The 15,920-nt window shown below is 45.7% G+C and overlaps 1 protein-coding gene and 3 pseudogenes across 2 annotated transcripts; 2 read left to right on the top strand and 2 right to left on the bottom strand.

The window, feature by feature from the left end:
• The first annotated feature begins 1,297 nt into the window (after positions 1-1,297).
• LOC125535786 (uncharacterized) lies at positions 1,298-2,207 on the top strand. The gene is made up of 2 exons (XM_048698869.2): positions 1,298-1,639; positions 1,809-2,207. Exons 1-2 carry the CDS (start codon positions 1,313-1,315, stop codon positions 1,899-1,901), a joined length of 420 nt encoding a protein of 139 aa, XP_048554826.1. The 5' UTR covers positions 1,298-1,312; the 3' UTR covers positions 1,902-2,207.
• Positions 2,208-7,026: 4,819 nt separating this feature from the next.
• LOC147991772 (uncharacterized) lies at positions 7,027-8,619 on the bottom strand (annotated as a pseudogene).
• A 1,803-nt stretch (positions 8,620-10,422) lies between these two features.
• On the top strand, positions 10,423-11,972 carry LOC147991771 (uncharacterized; annotated as a pseudogene).
• Positions 11,973-12,005: 33 nt separating this feature from the next.
• Positions 12,006-13,574, bottom strand: LOC125535775 (uncharacterized; annotated as a pseudogene). Its single transcript, XR_015613981.1, has 2 exons — positions 13,260-13,574; positions 12,006-13,187 (listed from the first exon to the last, which is right to left on the bottom strand). The product of XR_015613981.1 is annotated as an uncharacterized LOC125535775 (transcript).
• Between the last annotated feature and the right edge of the window lie 2,346 nt (positions 13,575-15,920).

Below are 15,920 nucleotides of genomic sequence, written 5' to 3'. Positions count from 1 at the left end.
TTTGCATCTTTACCACAAAAATACCAAAAATATTATCTTATCATATCTATCAGATCTCACTCTCGTAAGTGACCTTGAAGGGATTGACAACCACTTATCGCGTTGGTTGCGATGAGTTATTTGTTTTGCGCAGGTACGAGGGACTCGCGCGTAGCCTCCTACTGGATTGATACCTTGGTTCTCAAAAATCAAGGGAAATACTTACGCTACTTTGCCGCATCTCTTTTCCTCTTCAAGAAAATCCAACGCAGTGCTCAAGAGGTAGCAAGGCGCATCACGCGGCAGAATCGGGGCGCCGGCCGCGAGCGATTGCATCGCGGGTGATCGAGGCGGTGCAGGAGGATGCGACCCCGACTCGGTCGATCGGGCCTAAGCGAGCGGAGGCGACGCCAGGAACGGAGACTCCATCGCTAGGGTTGACAGAGGCGGCGCGACGGCAGTGGCCGACGCGGCGGCAGCAAAGGAGGCGGAAGCGCGACACGGATCGAACGCGTCGTCTGATACCATGTTAGACATACTAAGGTTTGGAACAATGCTTGATACCCTTGGTGGGTATGACTGTTATATATTTGTAAGAGGGAATCGTACAAATACAGGTTATGTTACAACACGTATATCTAATATATACTTAGTCTAACAGTAGCCAGCTGCAACACGAGACCCAAGACCCTTTGTGAGGATGTAAGATGTGTCAACTATTGATAAACTAGTACATATTTAAAACTTAATATTGTACACGCCGGCTAAGACTAGCCACAGTGGGAGTAACTTCAGAAGTAACTTCAAGTCCAACTCAACAAATTTGTCTACGTGGCAATGAGTTAATGAAAAGAGATGTAGTTCTAGTAACTTAGCTAGTTACTGTAATATCACATGTCCCAATGCAGTATGAGTCTATAACCTAATAAATGTAGCTTTGCATGACACCCATTATGAATATAGTAACATAGTCTAGAAATATGTGTACTATGTTACTAGTGTATATGTTACTCTTCATTGTGACTAGTCTAAGAGGTTGGTTGTAGATGACATGGCAACTTCTTATAACCGACTGTTGGCTGTATTATTAACCATGCTCTTAGCTGTGATAGTCTTCATGTGGAGGTTGGGGTGGAGTTGAGAGGGAGAAGCACGGTAGATTTTTCGCGTTTGCTTCCTGTCGTAGGTTGTTTAGTTTGGATGCTTGGGTTTTCTTTAATGAAAATCGGAAGGGGACGCCCTTCTTTTATAAAAAAACAGGGAGCAAGATTTTCTTTTGAGAAAGTAAAAAGTCCTCGTTACATTTTTCGTTTGAGGAACAAGTCCTCGTTACATGAGCCCTGTGCAGTCCGGAACTACAAAAGCCCAGAAGCAAAGACGAATCTTGCCGTCGGCACCGTTGCAGCCCGCCAAAGAGATTCCAGCGTGCCGCCAGCGTTCACGCCTCTCTCCCCTCCCTGCCAGCCAGCCAGTCGCCAGAGGAGGAGGAGGGGAAAGTGGATCGACGATGATGTGGGGAATAGCAGCCGCCGTGGCGTCCGCGGCCGCCGTCGCCGTGGCCTCCGGCGCGGAGCTCCTCGCGTGCGACCGCGCCCCGACGCCGCCGACCGCCGCCGCGGTCGTCGTCGGCAGATGCGACGGGTTCCTCTTCCGACAGCGGGTACGTGCTGCGTCCGCGCGGGTCGCTGTTCCGTTTCCTCCCCTGCCTTCTCCCCCAGTCTTCCCCTCCCAAAGAATCTCCTCCTTCCTTGGATAGCAATCCCCGGTTTCGATTTGGGATCACGACGGCGTCTTGAACTGTTTTGTACTACTTCCTGCTGCTTTCGCAGGAATCCTCGTCGTCGAGCGGCCGGGACGACAGGTTCGCGCCGAGGTTCGACGGGCTGCGGTTCATCGAGACGCTCGTCACGGCGCACCGCTGAAATCGCCGGAACATCGACCCGTCGGCCGGGCGGCTCCCAGCCGGCACTGTTCATCAGGGGATTCTTTCCTACCGCCCTCTTCATGCGATTCGCGACAAGAGGCTAGCTGCTACACGGTTAATTCGGCGATTGGTGGCCAATATGTTGCCAAATTTTTGCTAGGACAAATTGAGATTTTTCGTTTCTTTCTTCTTCTTTTCCTGGTGATGATGGTCGACCTGTTGTTGAGTGATGCGGTTGAATTGGAACCTTCAAGTGGCATGTGATGATTGTATGTGCTTGTGCTAGCATTGGTTCTTTCCCTGATTTGTTGTGCAAGCACGATGTGATATGATTCCACCTCCAAACTTGCCATTCTCGTGTGTTGTCTTCTGTGTGTGGTCGGTCTTGTTCTGGAGCAAAACACTAGGTAGATGCTTTCTGAAATGAAAATCGGTAGATGCCAGACACCATTTAAATGAGCAAAACACTCAACCATCCGTGCTAGCGTAAGAGGTAAAACCAGATGCATCATTTTACCGACTCCAGCCTCCAGGAATGATTGTGCATGTTCGGTTCAAGTATACTCCTTTTTTTTTGGAAAAGGAGGCGTGTCCCCAGCCTTTGGATCTGAATGATGCATGCAACCATATTATTAAAAATCTCGAAAAACAAATAGTATCCAAAGTATTACAGCTCGCAAAAGGAGCAGGATGGCAAAGCCATAAAAGACCTCAAGATTACAACCGATGATGATAACAGGACTAGAGACCTAAACTCGTATCCTGTTAAGCGACCGCCATCCAAATCGGTTGAATATAACCCGTGCTACCATTTCTCATTGGTTGCACCCAGTAATCAGCGGCTTCCTGGATTCCGTAGAAGTGAGTAAGGACCATGTACGGATCCATGCAGTAGCTCTGAAAATAACCTGCAAGAAGTTTAGAAATTGTTGCCTGTTAAAGATCATATCGTTTCTGCAGTTCCATATAGCCCACAAAAAAGTACATATTCCAACTCGAATATGACTCGCAGTATTGCGATCCACCCCATCTAACCACGTCCCAAATAACGATTCAATGTTAATTGGAGGGGCAATGTTGAAAGCTATATGAATAGTGCGCCATAAAAGTTTAGCCAAAGGACAATCCATGAAGAGGTGTTGTATTGTTTCATTATTATCACAAAAGCAACATCGTGAGCTGCCTACCCAATGTCGTTTTAACAAATTGTCTTTGGTGAGGATCACTTGTTTATGCACGAACCACATGAAAATTTTGATACGCAAGGGGACCTTAACTTTCCAGATATGAATGGATCTCGGGAGGAAGCCAGAGTTAATTAGGTCCAAATAAAATGATTTGACCGTGAATGAGCCATTCTTGGTTAGTGTCCAATGTAAGGAATCCGATTGGTCGGTTAATTGTACATCCATTACTCTCCGTACCAGATGTATCCATGAATTCCATCTCTCCCCAACCAAAGATCACCTAAACTGAATATTTAGAGGTACCGATTGTAATATCGTACCAACGTAATCTTCCTTACGTTGGACAATATTATATAGACTTGGATATTGAACAGCTAAGGGCGTCTCCCCTAGTCATGTATTCTCCTAAAATTGTGTTGACATCCCATTGCCAATAGTGAATTTGGTTCTACGAAAGAATAAGTCTTTAGTTCTCATTAGGCCCTTCCAGAAAGGTGAATCGGATGACCTCGCGTTAACTTGTGCTAGAGTTTTGGACTGTAGATATTTGTTGCGTAGAATTTGTGCCCACATCCCGTCGTTCTCTACCGAAAGCCTGAAAAGCCATTTGCTTAAAAGACATTTATTCTTGATCTCTAGATTCTCAATGCCGAGACCCCTCTGATCCTTAGGTCGACATAATATATCCCAGCGAGCTAAGCGGTATTTCTTCTTGGCCTCATCAGACTGCCAGAAGAATCGAGATCGGAAGAAGTCTAGTCTCCTTCGTACCCCTTTAGGTACCTCAAAAAAGGAGAGCAGAAACATCGGCATACTTGTCAAGACAGAGTTAATGAGTACTAGTCGACCACCGTAGGACATTAACTTGCCTTTCCAACAACTTAACTTCTTTTCAATTCGATCCTCGATGCACTTCCACTCCTTAATGAATAATTTCCGATGATGAATAGGTATGCCCAAATAGCTAAAAGGCATTGACCCTAGTTCACAATCGAACAAAATTTTGTAAGTATCTTGCTCATCTTTGGCCCTACCAAAGCAAAATAACTCACTTTTGTTAAAGTTTATTTTTAGTCCCGATAATTGCTCGAATAGACATAAAACCAATTTCATATTCCGAGATTTTGCAACATCATGCTCCATGAATATAATAGTGTCGTCTGCGTATTGGAGAATCGATACTCCACCATCCACCAGATGGGAACTAAACCATCTACTAGGCCATTCTCCTTAGCCCTGCGAATAAGCACGGTCAACATATCTGCCACTATATTAAACAAGAGCGGAGACATTGAATCCCCTTGCCTCAACCCCTTGTGTGTCTGAAAATAGTGGCCTATATCATCGTTAACCTTAATCCCGACGCTACCTTTTTGGACAAGAGAATCCACTTGGCTCATCCAAGCTTCAGAAAAATCTTTCATGCGCATAGCTTGCTGAAGAAATGTCCATTTCACTTTATCATAAGCCTTTTCGAAATCCACTTTAAAGATAACCCCATCTAGTTTCTTCGAATGGAGTTCGTGGATCATTTCATGTAGAACCACTACCCCTTCTGGGATGTGTCTACCAGGCATGAAGGCCGTCTGACTCTCTTGAACCACAGAATGGGCGATATAGGAGACACCACTCTCCAAGAAGTAACAAATGGTGTGTTGATGATGAACTCCTTGCTCTTGTGCTTCAAATGATAGTCTCCCCAACACTCAACTCTCTCTCACAGGATTTGGATTTGGTGGAAAGAAGATTTGGGTGGAAAGCAACTTGGGGAAGGCTAAAGATCAAGATTCATATGGTTGGAAAGAAATATCTTGACCTCAACACAAGTGTAGGTGGTTCTCTCTCAGAAAATGTGTATTGGAAGTGTAGATATGTTCCGATGGCTCTCTCCACAAATGAAGAGTGGGTGGAGGGGTATATATAGCCTCCACACAAAATCTAACCGTTACACACAATTTGCCAAACTCGATGGGACCGAATGGTTAAACTCGGTCGGACCGATTCAGCAAACCTAGTGACCATTAGGATTTTCGGTGGGACTGAGATGCAACTCGGTAGGACCGATATGGTTAGGGTTAGGGCATAACGTAATCTCGGTGTGACCGATTACACAAACTCAGTGGGACCGATTTTGGTAATAAGCTAACCAGAGAGTTGGTCAGGTAAACTCGGTGGGACCGATTCGCTCATCTCGGTGAGACCGAAATGTTACAAAAGGGAAACAGATAGTTTACATTGCAATCTCGGTGGGACCGATCGCTCATCTCGGTAAGACCGAAACGTTACGAAGGGAAACAGAGAAATTACAATCCCATCTCGGTGAGACCGAGATCCCTATCGGTGAGACCGATTTGCCTAGGGTTTGTGGCAGTGGCTATGACATTTGAAACTCGGTGGCGCCGGATAGAAAGAATCGGTGGGGCCGAGTTTGACTTTTGGTTTAGGTCATATGTGGATGTGGGAAGGTAGTTGAGGATTTTGGAGCATATCACTAAGCATTTTGAGCAAGCAAGCCATTAAGCAACACCTCATCCCTCCTTGATAGTATTGGCTTTTCCTATAGACTCAATGTGATCTTGGATCACTAAAATATAAAATGTAGAGTCTTGAGCTTCAAGCTTGAGCCAAACTTTTTGTCCTTAGAATTTTAAGGGATCCACTTTCCTCATCCATGCCATGCCATTCATTGAGCTTTTCCTAAAATATTAATCTTGAAATAATGTTAGCTCAATGAGCTATATGTAGGGATAGTTGCACTTTTAGACGGCCCCTTAGCCGCCTTATCAGATTTATGAGGCTGCGGAGTGTGTTTCTTGGCCGAGCCCCTAGATGTGTCCTCAGATTCCTTGTTCTGGTTATCCGGTGCTCGATCTCCATCAGATGTATCCATGTCTTGATGCTCGTCAGTCCCATCATCTACTAGTGTGTCCTCAATCTCAAGTTCTAGACTATATGTAATTCCGTCATGCGTCCATGGAACCGTGTCGGGTAATAAGTCAATACTGATGACACTGACCATCAACCTTGCCACACCATTAGCACGCGTGAAGGGCATATCAACCTTCTCCGTCTTACCAATCAGAGACCCCAAACTCCAAGTGACGAGAAAATGATTTAACGGCTTAGATGGCGCACCCGAGAAGCGGACCCAAGCCTTTTCCAAAGGTATTCACTGTGGTTCGTTTTGTTTCCACTCGTCAAACTCGAGAATAATATTTGTGCTAGGAACCCTGCACATGCCAAACTTAAGAATACGAAGTTGATCCTCCTTAGTTGGAAATTCTACCTTGTATATCTGGTTCTCCAGCCTAACAAGGTTCCACTGGAAATTTCCCGGTGCCAACTCACGTAGGAGCTGAATAATCCGGGCCTCTGTCATCACCCCATTAGTCACCTTAACTACTCATGGATAAGAGTCATCAACAGCCTGAAACGACGATGTTACTTCCGGAGACTCGAAAAACATTAGCTCTTTGCAACAAACTCCATATATGGTGACTACCGGTTTGGGTCCAGACAACAAAGGACATTCACCGATTGCATGTTTAGCCTTCTGACAGTAATCGCATAACTCCGTAGTGCAATCCGCCACGAAGTGTCCTGGCTCACCACATCTGTAACACGTCAATTTCTTCTTCTTGATTACCCATTTGGATATCTTTTCACCCTCGGCCTTGTCAGTACCCTTGTCCGAACCACCATATTTTGCATTGACATGCCCCGATCCAGCCTCTGGCACCTTCACCGCCGCGAAGGCCCGAACCACGTCCTTGGCGGCTGCTGGTAACACCGCGGGCGTAGCAGCCACTGCCTCTATAGTGGTGTCGCGAGCAGGGTCGGCCTGCGGTGGAGTATGGGGTCATGGCGGTGGCGGGTGTCGCCCCCCACCTCTCCCTCCATGAAAACGATGCCCTCCCTGATTGTGAAAGGGTCCAGCTACTCCTTCAACAAAGTTTCCCGGCGGTCCTTGGAATCCACGCCCTGGTCCGTTGCCATTATTCCATCTAGAACCTCGGCCACCGCCAGACGATGAACCATGGTGTAGGCCCTCACCATAGGCATCATAACCATCATCGCCCCACTGGCCATAGCGATTATAACGATGTCCATCTCCGCCAAAGTCTCGACCACCACCGTAATCCCGTCCAGCACCACCGTATCCTCCGTTGTCGTAGCCATCATCTCGACCCCGACCGGTGCCATGGCCAGCAGCAGGTGGACTACGTGGAGGTTGCTCCTGATGCCGTGTAGCAGTGCGTGAAGACTCCTGGGTGTCAAGAGCCCTCGCCGGTGGTCGCGCAGGTGGCTGCGCCCCCGTTTTTGCCGGCGGCGGACCTCCTCGCCCCGCCATGGAGTTAGCGTTAGAGCCGGCCGCGCAGCAAATCCTCGCCGCCCGACGAATTCCAAGCGATGTGAAGCCAAGTCTTCGACAAACCCTAGTAATAGGCGTAGATTGATCGAACGGTTGTTCGTTTCCCGACGCCTCATGCAACGATGCTGGGTCAGGGTTGACCGCAGGTGTGATTGTGGGCCTGTACGTGTACATATGCGTGGCTTGGGAATTTGCCTGGGCCTCATACCCAGTGCAAATAGAGCCCACGACCAACGCATTCGCGCACCCCAGCTCCTGGCCCAACAGATCGTTCAAGCGTGTCCGTCTGACCGCTTGAATTTCCTTGGCCGCCCTAGCTGTCGACGGCTGCTGAATCGGCGGCGGCCTCGCCGCCTGTCCCTTCTTGCCGTTCTTCTTCCTCGTAACTAGTGTCCACGAATCCGGTATGAAATCAGAAAGGGTAACGCGTGCGCGGTTTACCTTCGGGATCGGACCACGCCACAGTTTCATGTGAAAATCCGGCTTCCTTTGAACCCCTCTCTTCTGGTAAGTTTTGTCGGCCGAGAAGCCACAGCTTGCCGGCGGCGGCGGCGTCATCGTAATCTCCAGGTTGCTCTGAGGCATGCCAGTCCCATCATCAACCTCCCCCCCCCCCCCCGATCAGGCCCTTGTTCCTCCTCATCGTCGCTGTCTGCAAGAACCCAGAATCGTCCTCCAAAACGATGATCCGATCTTTCGGCTTTTGGGCGTATCTGTCAAATCGATCAGATCCGTATCCTCCGTCTGATCCTCCTGCATACGACAATCGACAAGCACATCATATATATCAAAATGTAAACGAGATCCTACCGTAGTCCGGACGTCGGCCGCCAGGTAATCGCCGGCAAGGACATCGTTGTCCAAATTGATAATCCCCGTCCACCTAGACGATGGATTATGTTGAAGACGACCCTCGATCCAGCCATCAGACGAGCGCTCGTTGGCGAAATGAATCCTCCAGCGCTCCGTCTGTGCAATGTGAGGGATCGAGAGACTAGCGTCCGCCGGATCTGCGTGAGCGCTCTCCGCCCCCTGCTCGACGGCGCAGACGAGGAGCAGTGCGCCGGGGGATCCGCATGGATCTCCGGTATGGAGAGTGCGGAGATCTGATGTTCCGGCGGCCGGGGGCTGTCGCCGCGACGTGCGCCCCTAGTCATGGCCCCTCTCTTTGCTGAGTCAAGGGATCCCAAGTATACTCCTGGAGTCAAAGAATGAGCTTGCTGCACTATTTTTGGGGCATGTTTGATTTTAGCAGGACATCGAGTGACGATAGGCTCCGTTCTTTCCAAGACAAATAATTATGGAGCCAAAGAATGAGCTTGCTGTAACACATCACACAACGTCATCAGAGCAGTCAAAAATTCCGGGAACTAGGCCACACCAACTGCAAGGAAGCCTCATTTCCCCTGAATTTCTTCCTTTGTCCTACTTCTCTTGGCGAGAACGCGCTGCCTTTGCTCACTTTTCTGCAAGAGACATCCTCTTCTGGTGTTGTTTCTGCTTATTGCTCGAGCCATCAGTCTAACGGACACCCAGAAGAACAAGAACGCAATCAGGCAAGCCTCCAACATGTAGCCCAGGGTAAAATAAGTTTCTTTTCAAGAAGGTTCTGGCTTTACCATTTTCTGTTTATAGCTGCTCCTGCTTGCTATTCTCCCCTGTCCTCCCTTCCAGCTTTCACTAACAACTCTAATGTTTCTTCTTTCGTCATCTTTCTCTTGATGTGAACCTGCATAAATAGTTTGTATAGGCTTAAGCTGGTCAGAAGACGGGAGTTTGAAGGTCACTGATTTTGTGTCATCCTTGCTTAGGCCATGTTGAACCAAAGCCAGCTTTGCTTCTTTCTTTGCCTGAAAGGCTGAGACTCATATAGTACATTCAGTAAAATTTCCATCTACTTTTGAACAAAAGTAAGTACTCTAAGCATTTTGATGCTATTTGAAATTATCGGGGAACACACTGAATTGAGAAGTTGTTCGAAACTCACACTATAAACACATTCAGTAAAACCTTGAGCTCTTTGATGCGCTTAAAATCTTCATCGAAACTCCCTGAATTCGGAACGAAAGTAGGTTTAGCACTTTAGCCAAGCGAAACGAAGCAGTAGACGCTAAAACGGACATAGAATCTGCAAGAGAAGATCTGACCTCCCTTCTTGAATAATGTGATAAGGGCATGTACAATGGTTCTATCTTAAGAGTGCCATGTAGGATCAATAATGAGGTGGAGGAGAGAGCTCATAAAAAAAGGTTTGTCTTCTCTTATTTAAGAGAAGACAACAGATGATCTCTTAGCACAATATGACTCACCACATTTTTAGGAATTGCTAGTTATTGAAGATAAGGCTAAGAGATAACTCATTGTAGACTTTCTTTTTGATCATCTCTAAATTACATGCAAAACTTAAGATAAAACTATCTTATCAACCATTGTACATGCCCTAAGTGAGCGAGCGGCAATAGAAACAGCTTTCTCGCGGGACTTCTTATAGCATAAAAGAAATTTGAAAACTGAATAAACTAAACATGGTCTTGTATAGCCAAGTTACGTGTATCTTCAGTGAGCTATGCTTAGAACCTGTAGTGACACAACCATCACAATCTTTTCAGTCTATATATCATCCAGGAGCTTACAAACCAACGATTTGCAATAAACTGCAAAAGGTGGCATAATCATGCCGTCATACGCTAAGAGCATCTCCAATAGCACGTCTAAACGGACGTGTATACCTGTTTTACACGATATGGCCAAAAAACTGGTGTCCAGCAGCTCGTCTAAATGGACGTGCAAATTTACACATCGTCCAAATCAGCCTCGACAACGTCCACAGGTAGACGATGTGAAGGCGTTGTCCAAAGCGCAACCGAAGGCCAGGTTCCTCCTTCCCGCCGAGACCAGGAAGAGGCGCGCAACCATCGTCAGGTCGCCGCCGTACCGCACCACCCTATCCGAGCCGAGGTATGCCCTTTTTGTTACCGGAGACAGAGAAAAAGGAGGGGAGGGGATCCCGCTGGGTCGGGTTGGATCCACCAGCTGCTGTCGGGCTGGATCCAGCCGCCGCCGCCCTCGGGGATGGCCGCCGCCGCCGCGCTCGGGAAGGGCCGCCGCTGCCGCGCTCGGGGAGGGCCGCCGCCGCCGCGCTCGGGGAGGGCCGCCGCCACCGCGCTCGGGGATGGCCGCCGCCGCGCTTGGGGAGGGCCGCCGCTGCCGCGCTCGGGGTCGCGGGGAGCACGGGGCTGGCTTTCTCTGGCTGGACTGTGATGGCCTTTGGGTCTCTGTCGCTAGATATGTTCAGGGTAGTTAACTGAATATGTTCAGTTATACTAATGTTGCTACTGCTATTTATATAGAGAATTTTCTTTGATATTGATGCTGCTAGGTAGGCTATATGATGTGGTGCTATATGAAACTTGTGTCAAATTTTTCGCAGATGGAAGGCGACGAGAGTTTCCTGGGCATGTTGAACTTTGGTGTCTCAACACAAGTGCCAGATAGTCCAGTTGGAGAGCAAGAGTCGCCCATGCTGCCAACTCAAGAAACATCTACAACTGTGAAAGGAAAATCCACCAAGGGGAAGAATTGGTCTATTGAAGAGGATGATCTGTTGGTGGCAGCATGGGTGCACACTAGTTTGGATGCTTTGATAGGAACAGATCAAACATCAAATTTTTATTGGGGTAGGATTTATGATTACTACAGCACGCGCAAGAAAGTATCATGGCTGGTGCGTGTTCAAAATGCACTCAACTGTCGTTGGACCACTATTAATGAACAAGTGAGCAAGTTTTGTGGATACTATCAGCAAATACTTAATAGAAACCAAAGCGGAGTGACTATTGCTCAGCAGGTATGCTCCATCATTTTAATTCGGTTCTCTGTATATTCATGTGTTTGGTTCAAGTATAATAGGCCATTTATTTGTGCAGCAAGCCCAGGCACTTGTTCTGTACCAGTCCAAAGATTCTAAAAAGAGGCCATTTACATTAATGCATTGTTGGTTAGTGTTGGAAAAGCATCCTAAGTGGGAGAATCATGTGATTTCGAAGGGGCCTCAGAAAAAGCAGAAGAAGACCTCGGATGCAAGTCCAGGTACGACTTCTAATGACGAAGACTTCGAGAGATGCACTGATGCTCTTGAAACAGAGACAAGACCTGATGGTAATAAGCGGGAGAAAACCCGTTTACAAAAAGCTAAAGCTTCTGCTTCTGATGCTTTTAGTCCCAAGTTATCATTAGAAAATTTGTGGGCGCAAAAGTTAGAGAAGGCTGAGGTCAAAGAGGCCACAAAGAATGCTCGTTATGAGCGAGCGTTTGAATTGCAAGAGAAGCAGATTGCATTGCAGGAGAGGCAGATGCTAAACCAAGAGAGGGAGATGTCATACAAGCAATTTGAGTTAGAATAGAAGATCATATGTCCATGGACACTACTGTTATGATTGGGGCTCAACAAGAATACTACATGAACAAGCAGAATGAGATCGCCGCTCGCCGGTTCAACACATCGGGTTGAACCATTTGTCAGGTCTGCTAGTATTTGTCGTGTGAACTATTTTCATATCTGAAACTATTTTTCATATCTGAAATATTTGTTGTGTGTGAAAACATTGCATTATGGCATAACTGAAATAGTACATCATTACAACCGCGTACAGGATTGAAAACACTACATTATTACAACTACGTCCATAATCATTCGTCTCCAAACTTTTGCCAGATGTGCTCAACTAGATCATCTTGGAGCTGAGAGTGAAATGCTCTGTTTGTGATCCGTTGATGCATTTGAATAAACACACTCAGTTTTTCCGCATGAGTATGAGATGGGGTCACCTTTACTCCCATAGAGTCATAGATGTAGTCATGTGGACCGCTGTCTCGCTCATCTTCGACTATCATATTGTTCATTATGATGCAAGCTTTCATGAGATCACCAATTTCTTTACGTTTCCAACCTTTTGCTGGTCCTCGAACAATGGCAAAACAGGATTGCAGAACTTCAAATGCTCTCTCCACATCCTTTCTGGCCCCCTTTTGTCTTTTGGCAAAACGTTTCTTCTTTCTGCCTTCTGGAGCTGGTATGGTCTTCACAAATGTTGCCCATGGTGGATATATACCATCTGCAAGGTAATACTCCATTGTGTACGGATGACCATTGATGGTATAATTCACTTTTGGAGCTTCACCTTCAGATAGCTTTGCAAACACAGGTGAACGTTGAAGCACATTTATGTCATTGAGAGACTCTGGTAAACCAAAGAATGCATGCCAAATCCAAAGATCCTTTGAAGCAACTGCCTCCAGAATCATTGTTGGCTTGTTCACATGACCTTTAAACATGCCATGCCATTTTTTAGGACAATTTTTCCAAGTCCAATGCATGCAATCTATAGACCCTAACATACCAGGAAAACCTCTTTGCTCCCCTATTGCAAGCAATCTAGCAGTATCTTCTTCATTTGGAGATCTCAGATACTGGTCCCCAAATATTTCACAAATAGCTATCACAAACTTTTTGCAAGATGCTAGATTTGTAGATTCTCCAGACCGACAATACTCATCTGCGGCATCAGCTGCATATCCGTAAGTTAGCAGTCACATTGCCGCTGTCATCTTCTGCAGAGGATGTAACCCAAGAGCTCCAGCAGAATTTCTTTTTTGCTTAAAATAACTATCATGCTCAAGTACTGCTTCAACTATGCGATTAAACAAATTACGGGACATTCTATACCTGTGCGGAAAAACAAATATGAGATATGAAGATGAAAAATAGGCAGACAGGGAATAATGTAGTAATACTAACCTTCGGCGAAAATAACTTTCGGGAAAAGTGGGATTTTCTTTGAAGTAGTCGCTCCACAGTAGAACAAATCCGGCATCTCTTCCGCGATGCAAAAATTGTCGTCCCAGCGTGGAACCGCCATGACGTCGAGCATTTGCCTCCTCTTCCTCCTCGCGCTCTGCAAATGCTGCAAGAATTAGTTCGTCGTCGTCCGATGAAGACGACGACGACGAATTCATGAGCATATCCAAAACGAATCCTGTTTCACTCATTGTGTTGTAGCACAAGATGGAAAGATATTTGAGAGAGGAGAGGGGTGGTATATATAGGCCAGCAATAGAGCTGTTGGAATAGAGCTGTTGCAATAGAGCTGTTGGAAAGGTAGCCGTTGGAAATATAGCCGTTTGGAAAGTGCCTATTGAAAAAATAGCAGTTGACACTGCAATAATAAATCGTTGAATTATTGTTAAGATGGTAGTTGAATTGATAGTTACAAATTAATATTAAAATATATGAGAGAAAATGTAGACGTTCTATATATACACGTTCTACTGCAAAATTGGATGTATGTATGAGGGAATCTTTTTAAACCATTGTCTATATAGATATATAGATATATAGACCTTCAAATTTACACATGCTATTGAAGATGCTCTTATCAGCAGCCATTTTACTTGACGATGACACCGGGATGCTCAAGGCAAATTATGCGTGTGTGCAGTGTTATTCAGGTCTAGTGGAGAAGCTACCTGACCTAGCAGCCTAGCTAGCTAGTCGGGTGCAGATATAGCTAGTACTATAGCTAGTAGCACAGTGAAGATCAATGTGCGAACCCAAATGGCCCATCCACCACAGATCAAAGCATCCCCTGGCAGCAACACAAACTACGTACAAATCAATCGTCTTAAGCAAGTGGTTTTGATGAGACTCGCCTCCCGAAAGAGCGATGGCCGCGCGTCACTTTCTTCAGGTTTGGCAGCCAAATCTGGCGCCTAATCATTACAGATCCTTCGATTTGACTCGACGGTACTGCCGATCGAGCACCCAAGTCCTAGTTAACCCAATCTCTTCCGGAGTCCCTGCCGCGGTACAACGACGGGACCAAACTTGATTAACCGTCGCCGCCATGCCCCTCTCTCGTGCAAACACACTGACACTGGGTTTCCTTGCAAGCAGTTTCCACTGAATAATCTCATCACACGCACCTGCCACTGAATAATCTCGTGAACGATTCTATGGGCAACATATTTATCTACTTGAGCTTACTTTTGTGTACAACGTTGGTTGAAATGAGTGATTACTGCAGTTTTTTACAAGCAATTTGCAGTTTAGATCAGCCTCTAACCGGCCCATTACCTCTTAGCTTTTTACATGGGATATTATTCGCGGTCCAGGGATAGGATAGATGCCTATGCCTGCCATCGTGCAAGCTACGGGCATATAGAGAACACATAGCCATTACATGAAGATGATGCAGGTCGCTTTCCCTCAGGAGGCCGCAGAAAGTGTTCCTACTTCCTATCTACCGCTGCTACGTCCATAGGAACCGATTCCGGCCAAAAGCTGCGCGGAGCCTGAGTGGAATTTAGGCAGAACCTCAGCCATATTCAAGAAAAATGATCATGTTAATTAGGGGCAGTGTATTTGTTTTTTAAAAGTAAAAAAGATTGCCATTTTCATTTACTCAATTAATTAAGAAGAGAGCAAAAATTGTCCGGTTAATTTGTGAGAACTTGGCTAAAATTGTAACAACAACAGCCGCCATGCCAACACAATCCCTACACACACCTCTCATTCATCCACCTTGGTATGCTTCCTTTCTTGGGCTTGATTCTTCACTGCAGCCTCTTTGCCTTCCTCCACCTCTTTAATTTGTTATTTTACCTTTGTTTACCATGATTAAGAGCTTTGACTTATGTTTACTAGATCTAGCGTCGATAATCAACGTAAAGTGTGCTTTGCCAGGCTAAGTATGATACCATGGTATTATTAGTTATCCAGACAACAAGTACGATCAATACCAATCTTGTTTTGCATTGGGATAAAATTGTGTACATACGATTTTTCAAAATCATTAAAAAAATCATACACCTTAAATTCGAACAAATATTAATAAAAAAGACCAATGGCATATCAATGGATAAGCGCTTGAAAGAGATAGAGATTGACACATCAAAGAGGGTAACTTAATGTGGCAATATATGAAAATCATGAAACACGACAACCATTAATTTGGTTCCATTATATGGTGTATATTCTATTCATTGTGGTATTTACTACTATTGTCTATTGATTTCTCTATAATTTTTCCGTGTGATCATTTTTGTTTATATTTTTCTCTAGATTTCTTTTAGTGCCATGTTATAAAGCAAATTGTTCGAAGTTTTCTTCTGACAAAGGGTGTATTTATTGATTCTAAATAAAGCATCAAATGGATAAAAATACCATGAGCACACATCCAACCTCTACATAGCTAGGATACATACAATCAACACCAAAACGCACACACAAATAAACACACTGTCAAATGGCAAAGTCAGAGAAGACCAAAAGTATGCCTAAGCAAAAAAAAAACCCAAAGTGATCAAAATAGTGATCAACAAACTAGAGAAGCGACCATATGTACACCAACCATCTCTAGACATCACAAGGACAAAGAAGGTCTTCCACAACAACACCTTC

Source organism: Triticum urartu, chromosome 1A (genome assembly GCF_056163025.1).
Source record: "Triticum urartu cultivar PI428250 chromosome 1A, HENAU_Tu73, whole genome shotgun sequence".
In the NCBI taxonomy this organism is placed as follows: domain Eukaryota; kingdom Viridiplantae; phylum Streptophyta; class Magnoliopsida; order Poales; family Poaceae; genus Triticum; species Triticum urartu.
This window is presented reverse-complemented; position numbering and strand designations above follow the sequence as displayed.

Bases quoted from the DNA above. Each gene is read 5' to 3' on its own strand.
- LOC125535786 (XM_048698869.2), top strand. From the start codon at position 1,313: ATGAGCCCTGTGCAGTCCGGAACTACAAAAGCCCAGAAGCAAAGACGA. The intron at 1,640-1,808 runs GTACGTGCTGCG...CTGCTTTCGCAG, and splicing joins GGTTCCTCTTCCGACAGCGG to GAATCCTCGTCGTCGAGCGG.